General features: G+C 50.3%; 1 protein-coding gene across 1 annotated transcript; it reads right to left on the reverse strand.

Annotated features, from left to right (window-relative positions):
• Positions 1 to 2,015: 2,015 nt before the first annotated feature.
• On the reverse strand, positions 2,016 to 17,038 carry LOC119454144 (solute carrier family 2, facilitated glucose transporter member 8). Its single transcript, XM_037716142.2, has 5 exons — positions 16,639 to 17,038; positions 6,394 to 6,617; positions 4,014 to 4,288; positions 2,856 to 3,128; positions 2,016 to 2,364 (listed from the first exon to the last, which is right to left on the reverse strand). Exons 1-5 carry the CDS (start codon positions 17,036 to 17,038, stop codon positions 2,016 to 2,018), a joined length of 1,521 nt encoding a protein of 506 aa, XP_037572070.2.
• Between the last annotated feature and the right edge of the window lie 1,412 nt (positions 17,039 to 18,450).

The following is an 18,450-nucleotide window of genomic DNA, read 5'->3' on the forward strand; positions in this document are numbered from 1 at the left end:
ATAGTGAGACATCTTGGTTAAATAATCCTGCTTTCCCTGGCAATGCACAGTCTTGCGATATCATACCGTTTTAGAAAATCAGGAGTTCGTTTCTGAAACCTAAGCATTCTTTGCGAATCCTCCTGTACGTTCCTGACCGCGACTGCTGGTTGAGAGTATGGGTGCTTCTGCCAATGTCTTGCCGTATTTGTAAGCTCACACACCAAACAAAACAAAAATCGAATTACTTGTCCGCTGCTGGGATCGGACCTCAGCTTCCAAATACAGCAGCAACCCGATGCTCTATTAGGCAACAATCGCACCCGTATTCTATCGTAGCAATACCAAATATCTTTTCGAGATTATCGCGATATGGAAGTTACGCCAACCTTTGTAATCTCCTATTTACGCGACATGCTGAACGAGGATTAGGGCTGCGATAAATTTGGTAAATTAGAAGATAAAAATAAAGAGTGAGAGTTACATTGGCAGACCATTTCTTTTTATGCAGCGAGTTTGCGCCAAATATTGCACACATACAAACTGAAAAAGTTTCAATGCCCTATCGGAATTTCGGTGCCTAAGTTTCGCAATGCCCCCACCCCACCCCTTCTTTTTTTTTCATTTTGCCTCCATTTTTTAGGTCTCTATTTTTAGTAACCGGTCGCCTGAGTAGGGCCACGTTTTGAAGCTACACCAATGAAACAAATATCCGTGTAGTAAAGCCTATGACAACTTTAATACCCCGTCCCTCTTAGACACTAAGTCACGTGCATACTACCACGCGTGGCACACGCGTACGTTGCGCGCTGTTCTTTCTCGCCCAGCGGATGGACCTAACATACGTGCCAGAGATCTAGGTGTATTTCTGTAGAGACGGTCATCGGGACACTTAAAACTTTGCACTTCCTTCCGTCCTTTACTTCAGTACAATGCCACAGATCATTTGTTTACAACTGCACAGTTTCTGCGGAGGCACTGCAGATATTTCGGGGTTTTTTTTATCACGTCAACCTAGTCACCCATGCGCTATTGAACAGCGCCTTGGGCAATTACTTTTCCCCAATGAAAACAATGAGCGAGGCTCGAAGAGTACCCGACTGGGCCAGATCTTTATGGTGAAGGCAGATACAATTTCTCTGCGCTGTTCAGAGGCAAGGGCAGGTAGCCCCTGCTGAAAACTCTACCTGTGCCTATATTTCCTGCGGAGGTGTTTACAGAAGGTAATATTGGAAGATGGTTGTAAGCACAAGCACTTAAACGCTGCATACACTGAGCAGCAACGCAGAACGTGAGCACCGAAACTCATAATCGGCGTTTCTATGGCCCGCAATAACATGGCGAGAAATGCACTACGCTTGCACAAATGTAAGCTTGGCAGCGCAAGCAAGCTGACGCGCACGATTATGTACTTTCATATCCACTCAGTGCCATGAAAAATCCTGTCTTTAAAGGATCACGTAAGTTTCGCTTTTACACGCGCTTTGGTTTCTGCTTTGCTTTAAATGAGGCCCCATTTACTCTGTAGTGAACACCGGATCGGAAGCGCACAAAGTTCTCCGAAAGCTCATTCCAACTCGCATCGTAAATGAGGTCACTTGCACAATTTGTTTCGAATACAAAGTTTGAGTTTTCTCCTGAGCTTTGCGTTTGAGAAAAGTTCACAAAGAACATTATCGTTTTTCAGCCTCAGCCGCTTAGATAGAGACGGCAGTTCCAATACTTGCGCTACAAGGACGAATGCAGCACATATACGTCGCAGTGGCCCTTTCTAAAAGCAGAGCACGTACGTCGAACCCTGACAGACCAGTAAAATGTTCTGACATGCGGAGGAAAAAAAAACAGAGGACATGGTTTCAATGCACAGCATAGTAAACAAATGCAAATTACGCGAAAGAAAAAAAAACAATGAAGCGGTTTTCTATCCGCAACGCGCAGTTCATAAAGTTAGGCGAGCAGCCACGAAGCAGCCACAAATCTTTCCAAAGGCTGGTACACCGTCGACGGCGAGTAATCGCCGCACGTGCTCGAAATGGTCACTCGTCGCGGTGAATGTCGGCCAGCGTGCGACCTTCGGTCTCCGGCACGAAGGGAACAGCGGCTGCGGCAACGAGCAGCAACGCCAGGCCGAACGCCAGCGACAGGCTCTTGAAGTCGCCGGCCCTGAGCAGCTCCTGGTCGAAGTGGACCATCACGAAGGCGACCAGCCAGCGCCAGACCCAGACGAACGAGGCGCTCAGGTAGCGCCACCCCTTCAAGGGCAGCAGCTCGCTGATCACCAGCGGAGGCACGTGACACAGGCCGATCGAGTAGGTCAGCACCAGCAGGCAGACGGAGCACAACGCGTCCCACCTGGTTGTGGTGGCCGGGCTGGGCGACCACTGGCTGCACGAGTGAGCGGGTGCGCTTTAAGAAATGCGAACTTAAGGAAAACGTTAGGCCGAGTTATAGTCAACGGCAGTTCCAGGAAGCAGGGGCACATAGCTTTCAAGGGAAAGATGTATAAGTGAGTCATCGAACCACCGTGTCCGATTCTCTCCTCTCCATATTTCTCCTTGCCATTAAAGTTCGGCTCGTTCAGGCTCCGCTGTGACTTGAACCTTATAGGATGACGACGTATGTTCGCGAGACATCATCCGTCTATGAAAGTATTGGTATTAGTAAATATTTTGTCGAGCACATTCCTAGGGGTGCATTGTCTTTGGTGTTTCTTTAAGCGACATCTAAAATGTACATAGCAGCGAGAGCATCTCCTTGGATGAAATGAGGCAATTTGACACTTCAGTAACGCTCTTGTAATGGACCTTTCTCAATGGTAGAGCAATTCAGCAGTAGGCATTTCGGGCTCGTCGGGTTGGTGCGACGAGCGGGCTAACCTGAAGACGACGTAATCGAACGGACGCATGGTGGACAGGACGCCGGCGACCAGTACTGCCGAGACGATGAGCAGCTGGCGGCGGCCTATGAAGCGGGTCAGGGCGGCGAACAGGGTCGCGCAGCTGACGTGCGTGGCGAGCACCAGGCAGGCTGCCTCCTGCGGTGCCATCACGTCCACCAGGGGGCCCACCACCTGCACGGCGTGCAGCAGCACGAGCTGCGCGCACGACAGGCTCTGCAGCAGGTTCAGCAGAAGGCACACCGACAGCATCCTGCAAAGGGTAAGCATACGCGTGGACGGTAGTAGACAGCTGCCCTTCTTGCATATGCGCTGTGCTGGTACGTGGGTAGATTTGATCTAAATGGGCAAGGGATGGCCATAACATGTAATTACATCCGTATCTCAAAAATATTTCTAGAGATCCAAGGCACATGTTGGGGTGCAACTAACGGCGACACGTACGATTGTGTTCAGATTTATGCTATGCACCGTGAAACCTCGTGCAATATTTATATTTATCCATCACAATGGCGATAACTTTAAGTGGATGCAATTTTTATGCTCATGCCCCATGCGGCTCAAAAGATATGCTGATATAAAAAAGTCGTAGTTTCGACCGAAATTCGAAGCATGGATTGCAAACAGCAAATTATTAGACATCTATACTAAGTAAGGATACTAATTTTATCAGCCGCATAAACTTGCGAACAGTGGCTTACTAACTAAATTAGCAAGCATGGTGTCAGCGCGCACAGGCAGACATGAACACATCACACTCGATGAGCGCAGGCACTCCCTGTCAAAACGCTCACGTCCTTGCCAAGTAAGGAACATAAATTCTAATGGTATACAGTATAATTGGCACATGTTGTGGGATGCTTCTGCAAGTTGCTTTTTTTCTGTCTGTTGTTCCTATATTTTTATTCTGATGCGGAGCGTATTTATACCTGCACGTGAAAATAAAGTTTCAGTTTTTAGTTCAGCGCCTTGAGTGTCAATTCTTGTTGGGCCGTGTCTATTGCGCAAAGTAACTTTGGTAGTTCAGCACCAACTAACCGAAAGTTTCACTTTGGTTCCTCATGACGCCTTATCAGCTCTGCTACGCTCTTTGCAGTTGCAGCAGCACAATCAAGCGTGACGTTAGATCGATACCTACCTGGCCACCTTTTGTCGGCCAACTGTAGAGATGTTTGAATCCTCGCCCGTCCTGCTGAACCTGAAGTCTGTGGGCACGTCGTCGCCGTAAAGCCGCACCATGGCCGTGTTTGAGTCACGGTAGCGGCCTTTGGTCACAAACCAGCGCGGGCTCTCGATGATGTAGTTGTGCAGCAGAAACACTGGCACCGGCGCCAGCGTGAACACGATCGCCGACATCTGCCACGCGAGACCACCCAGCACGTAGGCCGCTAGCATGCCCAAGCTCACGGCCACCTGTAGGCGGTGAAAACGGGCCAAATGACTCAATGCACCTTTAGGTGTGGGATATGAGAGTTATATGCGCATTTCTTGGTTTAAAACAGATAATATGAAGTATTGAGAGGGCGTAGGGAAAAATTTAGGTGTTTTTTGTGGGAGTATCGAGCGTTGGACTCCCACAAGCAGCAGGCCCTCAATGTACCCACTCTCCATGGTGTATAGGATGGGGCATTTTTGAAATGGTGCACGTCGAACAGCAAGCTTGTCTACGAGAGTCTTCTTCAGATTTATAATTAGCAACCTTCTTTATAAATTCTCCGCGTGGAACTAAAGCGTGAGACTGGGGATTGGCGTACAAGCGGTGACTACCAAGCAATTGGGGCTCGCATTTTCCCCAATTGTAATCCTCTCGTTCGTTATTATTTCTCACCTACCTTACATGAAACAACGTTATATAGCAAAGTAGACTTAGTCAAGGCCTATCACTCAATCTAAGTTCAGTTTCAGGCATCTCTATGAGAGCTATTATGATACAATTTGACATTTTCGAGAACGTCCGCATGCCATACGGGATACGAAACGCTGCTCAGACGTCATAGGTTGTGGGAACGCTGACGAGAATAGTGGATAGGAGCCAACCGTGGATAAGGACGGACGCGCTAGCAGTAGTGCGAGAGACATGCGAGCTGCGGCTGCGCGCCCTTGGGTGCGGCCGGGACGGACTGTAGCTTTGGCCGTGGACCACCGGACCGAGGCGTTTTTCCCACAAGGTTTAGTAACAAGGTGAACCGTGGGCACCATTTTGAATTTCCCTAACTGTACATCCTACTGGTGGCCAGTTCTCATCAATCCCACAAAGTATGCTTCGGTGTTGGCGACATGGAGTTCCTTGTACAATGTCTGGCAACCGCAGGAATTGAGCAGTTGAAGAAATCTCAAGCCTTTCGTGAGTTCTCTTGACCAACGTAACTTTGGAAGCTGGGCGAATTCCTCGGCGGAATTATTTAAAACGTTCTTCCGTTCTTCGTTTGTTCGCTTACTGTTCATCGCAGATGTTCATTGACTCAGTCAGTTTGTGTTATCGATGAAATGATAGATGTCTGATAACCATCGCGCAACATTGAAATTCATCCGCGCTGTGCCCGATTTTTACTTCGGAATTCTCCCACGCCACTTAGCCTAAATCGAGACAACCAATTCGTAGATTCCCAAATGCTTAATGGAAATTATTGTCAAATGGAAATTATTCAGCAGAAGTTATCAGTCCCGTGCGTTCTATCGAAAGCTGGTGTTGGATCTTCTGAATGAGAACCATTCATACGGTCACAACTTGCATCACTATTTCTCCTCCGAGACTCCAATAAATCTTGTTGTACCCCTCGTAATCCCGGTGAAACCAGCATTCATATACTTCTGGTGTAAGAATCAGATGGGAAATACCCTGCTATATTTGTATTCAAAATTACTATGTTCGCGCACCGGTATTTTTAGGGTGCGAGCGAAAAGATCATCAACCACAGCACAGTAGCACGAAGCCACAAAGGAAACGGTTCGGTCCTGGTTCAGGAATTGAACCCAAGACCAATACTTAGCCGGACAGGTCTATTTCATCTGCTAGCCAGGAGGCCATACGCACGAACACCTTTTTTGGCAATAAAAGGGAAGCTACAGAACCGATTCACGCACCGGAAAGAGCATGCCTGATAATGGTGACACACTCTCATTCCCGTTAGCTTAAGCTGGAGACGTGGCTGGGGAACAGAGAACAAACGTCTAGTTTACAACAGCTCATATAATGAAATAAGCACGCAGTCTTAAGTTTCCCTCATTCTCTGCTCTTTCTCTTCCGCCTTTCGGCAAATGCGAAACCGTCGTCAATATCAAGCTCGGCTGATTCAGTATGGCAGGAAGCACTGTCAAAGTCTGCCGGACTACTTGGCGCCATAACGCGCATGCAGAAGCTACACTCTTGTAGCTTTCTTGCCATATATCCCCAGAAAGTTGTCGACAAGTACAGCAGATCGCAGAATGAGGCAAAATTAATCGACAACTGGAAGCACAGCCACACTTAATTTACGCCCTAATTTTAGGAAGGTGATGGTGTAAAATACGTGCCGCACCTCGGTGAGCGCGCCATAGAAGGTCCTCTTTGCCGGGGGAGCCACGTCGCAGACGTAGAGGCTCACGGAGTTGGTGGAGACGCCGAGCCAGATGCCGCACGTTACGCGGCCGATCAACAGCATGGTGACGCTGTTGGACACGACGACGCATATCCAGGCGTTGATTAGGCCGAAGGCGGACAGCATCAGCGTTCTTCTGGGGCCCAGTAGGTGGAGCAGAAGCCCTGGGTTTGTGTGAAGCAAGAAATCACGGAAGAGAACGTGTGCTATTACACAGTGAATAGTTGCAGCCTTGCTTTTTGAGGTGCCGGCTTGCCGCCTAAAAACAAAAAGTCGCAGTTTCGCCCTAAAGGCGAAGCATCGATTGGGATAGCAAATTAGTAGACAGCTATACGAAGTAACGATATTAGTTTTATTGGTCATCTAGCGAAGAAGAGAGGCGCTAGTGGGTTCAGCGCTACTGAATCAAAGATCCAGTGGGTCGAGCGCTCTTGATCGGCAACGGCTCTCGTGCTTGGAAACTGTTACTCCGCTGACCGTTGACGTTGCGCTGCTCCAAGCTCTGCCAAATAAGCACCATTAGAATTGGTGGAGTGTCACGGAGTGGCATATTTTCGAATGGTTTGGACGCTGATTAAGGACACGCCGAATTACGGGCGTCAAAAGCGTCGTGGCCGCACGGTGTGCCATCTCGATTCGAGACGCGACACGCCGATTATGGACCCAGAAGTGTGCGTGTACGTCCCCGTGGTATGCCGGGCTCGACCTTGGCCCTTGACCTTGGGAGAGAGGAGAATCTGCGGTTCTTCGTCCATGGTGAAAGGGGCGCGGCCAAGACTGTTGGGAGCTAGGAGCCGTGAATTAGGAGAACTCTACATACCGGCAGTTTCCCTAGATAGGGAACTAGGGAAAGGAGAGGCTATTTAAGCGCAGGTTTTGGGCCCTGCTGATTAGTCTAGAAGCTGATCCTGTAATCTGCTGAGAAGCAGTCAAGGAGCTAGCGCAGTCCAATATCGCCTGGGCCGCCTAGCCGCGTCGGAACTCTATATAACTAGTTGACGTACGAGACGTCAAACCAGCGTCTGCAACGAAGCCCTCGGTAGTCCGCCTCAAGTTAGCTCAACCTGCTTGAGGGAACTCGTCGGATCTAGACTCCCGGGAAACCCAGCCCAGCAATTCGCATCCACCTCGACAAGATCGGACCGCCAGCCTTCTTCGGGAAAGCTCTGTGCACCGACTTCACGGTCTATGGACTTGCTGCTGCTGCCCGGCCAAGCGTATGAATGACACCTTTTGTTTTCTTTTGAACTTTGACTTATATAGAACGTTGGTTTAGTGAAATACTGTTTAGTGTATTCTTGTATATTTGATACTCGCACTGTTTCATTCTTATATCTACTGTTATTTGCTCGTATTTATTTGTCTTCATCATTGTGTTACATTAAGTTCAGGTGTGTTAGTCTGTCTTGTGTTTTTTTATTATTGTATTTTATTAATTTGTGTATATTTATCAGCCGATAAATATCTTGTGTTTTTTTTGTTTACTGCCGACTCTTACTCTTTTCACTGTGCTCGCTTGAGTACGGAACGACCAACCAGCTTGTCTACCCCGTCGATCGACTTCGCGCCGACGACGAATCGGGGACAGCTGTGACATGGAGTGTGCTGGTTAACCTCAGACAATCATCCTATAACTCCGATCCCGTACCCTACCATCTACCATGCCCCAAGACGCCTCCGAGCAAACGCCTCGTCCCACACCTACTGCGTGTTGCGGGGTACCTCGTCACCACGACCCTCCTATCTACACAGGAGCCGACGACACTGACGTGGTCGAATGGCCCACGGCGTACGACAGGGTAAGCGCCCATAACAAGTGGGACGAAGCGGCGAAACTTAGCCATGTTATGTTCTACCTCGCTGGTGTCGCCAGCCTGTGGTATAATAACCATGAAGCAGAGTTCCAGACATAGTCCGAATTTAAGGCTTCCCTCGCCGATGTATTTGGTCGCCCTGCTGTTCGCACGATGCGTGCCGAGCAGCATTTGTGAGAACGGGCCCAACAGCCGGGTGAAACATTCACCAGTTACATTGAAGATGTCCTGGACCTATGCCGGAAAGTCAATTCGACCATGGCGGAGTCTGATCGAATCCAAAACATCCTGAAGGGCATTGAGGACGATGCCTTTAACATGTTGCTGGCCAAAAATCCTCGCTCTCTGGCCGAAATTATTACGCTGTGCCAGAGCTATAAAGAACTCCGCAGGCAGCGATCACTGACCCGTCGATCTCTACCGCGTGGCGAAAACCTCGCTGGTTTCGCTGCCATGTCCGACCAGACAACTTTTCTCGCAGAAATGAAGGCGTTCGTCCGTGAGGAAGTTGCCCGGCAACTCTCATTGATGTAGTTTGCACAGCTGCAGCCGGTACACGCGCCAACGCCGAGTTTTGCGTCTCCGCTTCGCCGCGTCATAGCGCAAGAACTGCACGAGGTTTTGCCTGAGCATCACCAGCATGTCCCGGCGGCTGCGCCTCACAGCTACGCTGAAGTCATGCCCAGGCCCCGACAGATCCCGACGGCTGTACCACTCAGCTACGCAGAAGTCGTCACCCAACCCTAACAGCTCTCTCAACGGGGACCTCTCACGTGCGCCGAAGTCCTCGCTATGCCTCGACAACAGCCTTCCATGCAATCACTTCACCTGCCGCCTCGTCCAACGCATCCTCCCACATGGATGGAGCCTACCGCAGCGACTCGGTAGCGTACAGCGGACAATCGGCCAATATGTATTGCGTGCGGCTACGCAGGCCACGTTGCACGCCATTGTAGTCGCGTGCAGTCGCCTAGTGCTACACCATATGCGCCAAGTCGTATGGTGGATTCACCGCGCCCATATTACGATGATGAACCTAGTGCTGCGTCACCACCATTCCGCCGGTCTGCCAACATCCGCCGCTCACGCTCTCCACGTCGACGCTCCCCATCACCGATGCGATCTCGTCCCGAAGCTCGGGAAGAGGAAAACTAGTCGTCGCAGTCCATGATGCAAGGGCTGCCACGCCGTCGAAACACGTAAAGTCCTCAACGTATCCCGACCAATGTGATAGACGTGTTAGTTGACGGTGTGCGCATACATGCCCTCGTAGACACCGGGGCCGCTGTATCAGTTATGGACGCAAAGCTATGTCGCTTTCTTCGAAAGGTCACGATGCCCCTTGCTGGATTTTCCCTCCGCACAGCAAGCGCACAGCGTATTCACCCGATAGCGGCGTGCACCACTCGTGTTCTCATCGAGGACGTTGTATACGCCGTCGAATTTATTGTCATTTCATCGTGCTCCCACGATGTTATCCTGGGGTGGCACTTTCTCGCCCGCCACAATGCTGCCATTCATTGCGCACGGGCCGAACTAGAACTGTCGCCGATATCAGATATGACGCTCGCCCATAATGCTTCTTTTGTCAACAAGCTACCCGTCAGGCACGACACCAACGTGCCTCCCAACTCGTCAGTGCCTCCCAACTCGACACCAACGTGCCTCCCAATTGTCGCTATGCATTGCAGCAGCCTCTCTGACGCCGTCGCACTACTTTCTCCATCCGGCCACTTTTATATTCGAAAAGGTCTGCTGCTACCTTTTGCGACAGTGAACGTCAAACAAAGCTCCACAGCTATTTTTGTCGGTAACCCCTTGTCATACCCTGTGGTGCTGCTTCAAGGCGAATGTCTTGGCTATGTGGAAGCGATCGACGCCGTACAAATTACGGATGCTCCCGAAGACACGTCCTGCGCCAGTTACAGCACGCTCGGTTCTCTCTACGTCCGACCCTTTGCCCACAGCCACAGGTGTGTTCGATTCATCTATTGCCGATGGCCTCACCCCAGCTCAGCGTTCTCAGCTTCTGCGCATCTTTGAGAATTTCGTTCTTTTTTGATGTCGGGCAACCTTCCCTGGGCCCGACGTCTGCTGTCATGCACCATATTGACACTGGCTCCCAATCGCCATTGAGGCAACGCCCACATCGCGTCTCTGCCGCAGAACGTCGCGTGATTAATGAGTAAGTCGACAAAATGCTTCACCGCGAAGTGATCCGACTCTCAAACAGTCCTTGGGCATCTCCTGTCGTAATGTGACGAAAATAGATGGCTCTGTATGGTTCTGTGTAGACTATCGGCGCCTGAAAAAGATCACTCGCAAAGATGTATACCCGCGACCGCGAACCGATGACGCTATCGATAGCCTACAAGGAGCTGAATTCTTTTCATCTCTAGATTTACGCTCCGGCTATAGGCATGTGTCTATGGCTGACGCCGATAGGTCGAAGGCAGCCTTTCTCACACCCGACGGCTCATACGAATTTAACGTCATGCCCTTTGGACTTTGTAATGCGCCAGCAACCTTTGAACGCATGATGGACACAGTTCTGCGCGGCTTGAAGTGGCACACGTGTTTATCTTACCTACCCGACGTTGTTTTTGCCCCTGAGTTCACCACGTACTTACAACGCCTCCAGCGTGTTTTGACGTGCCTAACAAACGCTGGCCTACAACTGAACCTAAAAAAGTGCCGATTTGCAGCGCGGCAGCTCACTATACTGGGTTACGTCATCTCGAAGAATGGAATCCTCCCTGATCCAGGAAAACTTCGTGAATTCGCCGAATTCCCGAAACCGACGTCCGTCAAAGAACTGCGCAGTTTCGTAGGCTTATGTTCCTACTTCAGGCGCTTCATTCGTAATTTCGCCACCGTCATATCGCCCCTGACGAAGCTCCTTGGAAGCAACGCACCCCTCCATTCGTGGTCATCCGAGTGTGACGAAGCGTTCGCAAAGCTCCGTCGTTTGCTGACGTCTCCTCCCATTTTGCGCCACTACGACCCAACGGCACCTATTGAGGTACACACGGATGCCAGCGGTGTTGGCCTCAGCGCTGTCCTAGCGCAACGCAAACAAGGGTTTCCTGAGTATGTTGTGGCATATGCAAGCCGTACGCTTACTAAGGCCGAGACTAATTACACCGTCACGGAAAAAGAATGCCTGGTGATCATCTGCGCACTTCAAGTTCCGGCCCTATTTGTATGGTCACCAAATTGATGTCGTCACGGACCACCATGCATTATGCTGGCTGTCGTCATTGAAGGATATCTCAGGCCGTCTCGCCCACTGGGCACTTCGCTTGCAGGATTACGATATCCGCCTACTGTACCGCAACGGACGCCAGCATGCGGACGCTGACGCCCTCTCACGTTCGCCCTTGCCTGACGAGAATGCATGCTGCTCCCTATCCCAGCTTGACGTTTCTTCCATCGACATCGGGACCATCGCTTCAGAGCAGCGCAAGGACCCCTGGATTGCCTCCATCATAGACTTCCTTGCTGATCCATCATCGCAGCCAACCACTCGTGCGTTGCGCCGTCAAGCTCACCATTTCGCCATTCGCTGCGACCTGCTTCACCGACGCAATTACACCTCTGACGGCCGCCAGTGGTTATTAGTAGTCCCTCGAAGCCTCCGTTCTGAGATCTGCGCATCGTTCCACTCTGATCCACAGTGTGCACACTCGGGACTTTTCAAAACCTATCAGCGCCTCCGACAACGCTACTACTGGCGAGTAATGTACAACTACGTTCGAAAGTTCATTCGCTTGTGCCCCGACTGCCAGCGCCGGAAATCTTCACCCCAGCTCTCGCCAGCTGGTCTGCAGCCTCTACCCTGCACTAACCGGCCGTTCGGCCATGTTGGAATCGATCTGTATGGACCACTTCCTTTGACATCAGCTGGTAACCGCTGAGCCATTCTTTCAGTCGATCACCTCACACGATACGCCGAAACGGCCGCCCTTCCGGCAGCTACAGCGCGTGACGTTGCCACATTCCTGCTTCGCCAATTCAATCTCCGGCATGGTCCACCTCAAGAACTGCTCAGCGATCGCGGACGCGTCTTCCTGTAGGAATTAGTTGAAGCCATTCTCAAAGAGTGCCACGTTGTTCATCGCACAACTACGGCGTACCACCCTCAAACGAATGGCCTCACGGAACGCTTCAACCGTACGCTCGGTGATATGCTTTCAATGTACGTCGCCTCCGACCACACGAACTGGGACGCCATCTTACCCTTCGTCACCTACGCGTATAACACCGCTACGCAGACCACCACTGGGTTTTCACCCTATTTCTTACTGTATGGTCGGCACCCTTCGCACACCATCGACACAATTCTGCCGTACCGGCCGGATGCATCCGAGTTCGTGCCTATTTCTGCCACGGTCAGACATGTAGAAGAGTGCCGCGAACTCGCTCGGGCCTTTACTACCGAAGAATAATAGTACCAGAGGAGCACTCGTGGTGACGCCACTTTCACGGTCGCCTTCGATCCGGGAGCGCTCGTGTGGCTCTTACTCCCTCTCACTGCCCCTGGCCTCTCATCAAAACTGGTTCCGAAGTATGAAGGCCCTTATCGTGTCATCGAACGCGCATCTCCTGTGAACTATGTAATAGAACCAGTAGAGCCATCTTCAAACATCCGCCGCCGTGGACGAGACATTTTCCATGTCGACCGTCTAAAGCCTTACTACGACCCGCTCATCATGACGAACTGTTAGGTCACCGGACGGCTCCATAATCGCTCCCGGGGGTGATTGTAGCGAAGAAGAGAGACGCTAGTGGGTTCAGCGCTACTGAATCAAAACTCTAGTGGGTCAAGCGCTCTTGATCGGCAACTGGCTCTCGTGCTTGGAAGCTGTTACTGCGCTGACCGTTGACGTTGCGCTGCTCCAAGCTCTGCCAAATAAACACCTTTAGAGCCATATAAAGTTGTAAATATTCACTTACTAATGTTGAATTCCAATGGCGGAGCCGGAGCAGCCGACGGATTCCGCGAGCGAGCACTCGACTCTGGCGTAGAGCAACGCCTCCAAATCCGCGAGTGGAACACAACTTGCGCCGCCGGAGCAAGGCGGAAGCGGAAGTTCTATCTTTCGGGCACCAAGTTACCCAGGATACCGTACCTTGCGTGTTGTCATTCCCTTCCGCTGTTTGCTCCCAGCACCGCCGCACCGGTCACTTGTCTTTTCAGCGCCGCTCACCCGCTGCTTAAAACTGCAAAATGGATATCTTGCCAATTAAGCGTGCAACAGCTTTTGTTTGCTATGGTGAGCACACAGGATGCGGACAAACATGGTAGGTGTCTTCGCAACTTGAAGGACATCCTCGATAAAGCTCACTACTTCGGGCCTCTTCGCGGGAATGCGGTGCATCCTGTCGAATTCCCGCTCACAAGCGGCAGTTTCAGCGTCGCTGGCAATATCCGAGAAATCGCTCGTGTCGGAACTTGAGCTTTCCGCCTCGGAGCTGTCGCTATCGAGTAGCAGAAGCAATGCCGCACGCTCTGCCAAACTAGTCGAGCCGTTCATGTCGTCCGCCATTACCATCGCGAGTCGCGACCGGCTGCGCCTCCCAGCAGACAAACGTCGTAAAGGAAATGCGTCACGCAGAGTTCCGGTCCACTCCGCCGATTTTGGCGGAGCATCTGTTCCTGCTCCACGGAGTCAATCCCGCTCTGAATCTACTCCGACTCTCTCATTGGAACATTTTACTCCCGCCCTCTCTGTCATTGGAACAAACTTGCTCCGAAACGAGCAGAAAAACTTGCTCCGACTCCGCCATTGCAATTCAACATAACTAAATAAGCAAGCGCTGTGTCACGCGCACACAGGTAAACATGAACACATCTCGCTCGATGACCACGGAAACTCGTCAAAACGTTGGAGTGAGAAAGCGAGCCAGCGGCAGTGAGCAAATTGACCTCCGCACTGGCTCTCGCTTCAACGCGAGCTAAACGTCAAAAGCACAGCGCGTACTAAGCTACCGGCACTCGGCGCATGCTTTTTGTATCCATCGCAGATCGCTTTAAAGATGAGGCTCCCGTGGGCGCACACTTCGGCCACACCGCTGATCGATTTCAAGATATGGCGCCCGCGCAGCAGCTCTGTGAGTAGCAGCCGCAAGTGCAGCAGGAACCTCCTCCGTCTGCGTCGCCTCCTCCCCGTGCCTCGCGTGCAAAGACTGCGCGCTTCCGACCGCCTTCGTCTCTCTCGTGAACGAGATTAAGCTGCGGTTGCCGGCTCACCTTCGCATGCTGTCACTTGCACACACAGCGTACCGCACGCGGCGACGGTTCTATCCCCATTGGACTTGATGCGGAAGGTCACGGCGTCGGCGGCGGCAAAAATGCGCTTGGAGAATCCATTAGTTGCTATCACAATAAAAACATTCAGGAGCAAATGTTCTCAACAGAATGAGGCTTGTGTCTGCTACTGCAGCAATATCCGAAGATCACTCAGCACATTGTAATAGAATGCGTAAATATATGCCCAGCCAGAACTGTGGTGAACGTCAAACTTGCTTAATTGCTAGAGCTTAATGCTGCAGGGAAGGCTAACTGGTCAGCGGTCGAGATAACATGCGGAGGTAATTGACCAAGCCAAAATGCTACGCTGCTATACAAATAGTAAAACTCGATGAGCTCAAGCAGGCTAGGTGACTGCCTCTACCGGTTTCAATGTGGAGCCAGTAAAATTATCATCTTCAAAATAATTATCCCCCCAGTTAACCGGATGGCATGCGTTAAAGCAATTTATCAAACCCTGGAAATTCATTGAATAGCAGCAAATTGTAATGATACGTTCGACTGGTTTGCACCGCGCTTTAATTTGGTTTGAAACAACAAATAGTAATTCCGGATTAGCGACAGAGAAATCCTGCCCGAGCCGAACGTTCAGCTGCTCCCAGAAATTCGGGCTCGGCTTCAGGTGCGGTTAAATGACGTGATTGTCGCTTGAAGTATTTCCGAACATATTCGTGCGTTTTCGCTTATTCTGCACAGGAAAAGTTCGCAGAAGTTGCCACGGTGAATGCTAGCTTGCATTTCCTTTCGAATGCAATGCTATCCTTATTCATAAATACTAAAGTGGACCCCAGCAAGGATTGGCCCCCAGAGTGGATTTTAAAATGGCTTCGCCGCCTACCTTTTGGTTTTGCATTTTTCTGGCTTAACAAGTCGACGCTCATAGTAAGAATGACATATTTGGTTTTCAACATAGGGTGTCCTAGAAAATTCAATAGTGGGAGTCCTGGAGCTTTTGTCTGCTGAAGCTGCAAGTATGATAGTTAGGCCAGCATGGAATAATTCGCAGTAAATAAATTTGCCAGAACTTCCTCCTTGTGGCTTCAAGCGACTTTGTGACTTCGTAAATTGATCACTTTCAACTAAACATTGTGTTATAAATTTAACAATTTACAATGATACCGCATGTTCGCACAGACTGATTGCCTTGCTGTGTTAAGAAAAATATAGGTATCTCGAAATTTACAAATATAGTCAGGCGTAATAAAGAACGTCATAATATCGCTTGAAGCCAGAAGCACAAATCCATTGCAGTGATCATTGAACACTCTTAGCGCCGGAATTCTCTGTAGTATTTTTGTTGGAAACTATCATAATAAAGAAGCGCTATATACGAACCTGCAGTCAATGTTAAATGGAATTAGTTGGACCGTTAGATCAGATCAGAGATTGGCGATTTAACAGCCGAACTACGGATCCGCCATGATGAGGGCAATTTTTGGCAGAGAAAGCGCATCAGCTTTTACCATAAGTTATCAGTTTTATAAAAAAAAATTCTGAGGTATTGCCTACTGAGTATTTTTCTGAGTATTAGATGAAAAGTGTCAATTAGAAAATTGTAGAGCGACATGAAAAACTCCCGATACAGCTATCTGTTGCTCAGTACATACTACATAAAGTGCCTCGAGTGGCAAGTCGCGCGGCAATTTTTCGTGTATTCGCAGGCTTATTTCACGCTCGGAAAAACACTGTTATGTCGCAAGTATTCAGCAACATAGCTGTATCGGGAGTTTTTCCTGTTGCTCTACAATTTTCTCATTGACACTTTTCATCCAGTTATAATATTTGAGAAGTTGAATAATTAACACTAATTATGTAATTAGGCGGAATGAAACAAATATTCTGAGTATCTCCAAGCGACCGCCAACAGCATTACCTTGCTTCGGTCCACCTAAGTTGCATTAACATATTTTTAAATTTTGCTGCATGATAGTTGGGTTACCTGGTATACAATGTCCCGTTCATCATGAGCGAGTTATCCGACACTTACTATCGGTCAGTAAGTGTCGCGCTTTCGACATAGATGGTAATTGGTATATTCGGTGTCCGCAGCGGGCTCACCGGAGAGCAGCGCTCCAGCGGCAGCCCCGAGAAGCAGGACGTTGGCGACCCACTCCTTGTGGGGCGCACTGCGCTGCAGGCTGTACCAGATCTCGAGCTCGATACGGGGCATGGACACGGAGGCGTAGCCCAGCGCCATGCCCGCCGACATGTTGACCAGCAGGGCGACCATCATGGCACGCTCGTGGCGGCCCCCAGCGGCCGGGTCGTCCGGGGCCACTGTGGGCGTGGCGCCCTTGACCGCGGGACGCCAGCGACGTAGCGCCTCCATGGCGGCATTGCCGGGTGAGCCTGGCGCTGGCTTCTGCTGCGGCTGCAGCTGCAGCTGCGGCTGCGGCTGCGGCTGCTCGTGTGCGGAAGCAACCATCGAAGGGTCGCTCGGCGTCCTGGGAAGAGTCATTTCGGCGAAAAGGGACGTGACGCCAACCATGTACGTAATAAGTCCGGAACTTTCAAATTCAGACTGCATTCCAACACCTCGGTCCATGGTCAAAGAAGGCACTAGACGGGGTTGACTACACGACCCAAGAAATGTGACAGAGGCCAAGAATTAGAGTAATAACAATATTATTAACAAAAATTGGAGGACGATTAAGCTTCGCCTTTAAGAGTAGAACTCGATAGCGTTATCGGGACCCGTTCGCAATCGCATCGTTCGCATCCGGCAAGTAGGCTTCATTCACCTCAACACTGAACGTGAAAAAGCCAGCTTACAAAGACCAAACTTACACCGATCCACCTAAAGTCGGCTTCACTTTTAAACAGAAATGCATTGCTGGGAAGACGTTTTTCCAGGGGCAATATAAGTCGTCTTATATTAAAATGTGAAGACCCTAGGACCTTTTTTAATAATTATTATTGTTTGCTACTGCCCCGACCAACTTCGCCCCGACGCGCGCAGGTCTGGTAGAAATGCTCGAAAATGGTTTGTGTTTGAGTTTCCTCGCAGGAGAATTAGGTTTTCTCGTACATTCAAATTGCAATCCGACGCTGATTGGTAAACAATACGATGGCGAATCCCACGCAAAATTGTAAAGTCGTACTTCGCCATTTTTCTGACGGATTTCACTGAGAAATTCAACTTTTTGATGGCCAAAACCTTGCACCACTTGGAGGGCCTGCGTGGTAGATGTGGTTGGATGATTTTCTACGCCACTCGCTATGACACGCCGGTTGCCGACACCGGATTTTCTGCGACACGGGGCCCTAAACGCTGTCGCATTAAAATATTACGATTGAACGCACGCATTGGCAATCTCTTAAGCGAAGCCTTCGGGAAGAGGTTAATTTAATGTAATGAAACTAAATGCAATCCATAGAAGTTTATTTGGGGTCGTTCCATATAAAACGTATAATTCCATGCAACCTTTCCTTCATGTACTGCAAAGGTCACGACTTTGATATGAGACAGTTTTAGCAGAGCGCCGCTTACGCTCCGTTCCGGTCAGATTTCACGCTCTGAGTTACTGCCGGGAACTGCGTAGATTTCTCATTTGATAAGCGCGTCTTGCCGAGACGCGAGCGACGCCCTATCAACTCGGCTGCAAAAGAACGAAGAGGCCGAGTAGACACGCTGTCACGCTCCGCTCAGTCGGCTTTGTAGCGGAGCGAGGGATGCGGTCTTCGTTCCGCTGACGGTATGAGCGTTGTGCGCAAGCGCACTAGCGTTCCCGCTAAGCGGTTGTGTGGCATTTGCTAGCATACGCCGGTCTGAGCGGAGCGGTCAGCAAGCACCCAGCTAAAACACTCTATTATCCTAAATTTGGTAGGTGCGCTACACCGTTCACAAATTACGCCGATATGCAAACGGCA

The sequence above is a fragment of the Dermacentor silvarum genome, chromosome 5 (assembly GCF_013339745.2).
Source record: "Dermacentor silvarum isolate Dsil-2018 chromosome 5, BIME_Dsil_1.4, whole genome shotgun sequence".
Taxonomy (NCBI): Eukaryota; Metazoa; Arthropoda; class Arachnida; order Ixodida; family Ixodidae; genus Dermacentor; species Dermacentor silvarum.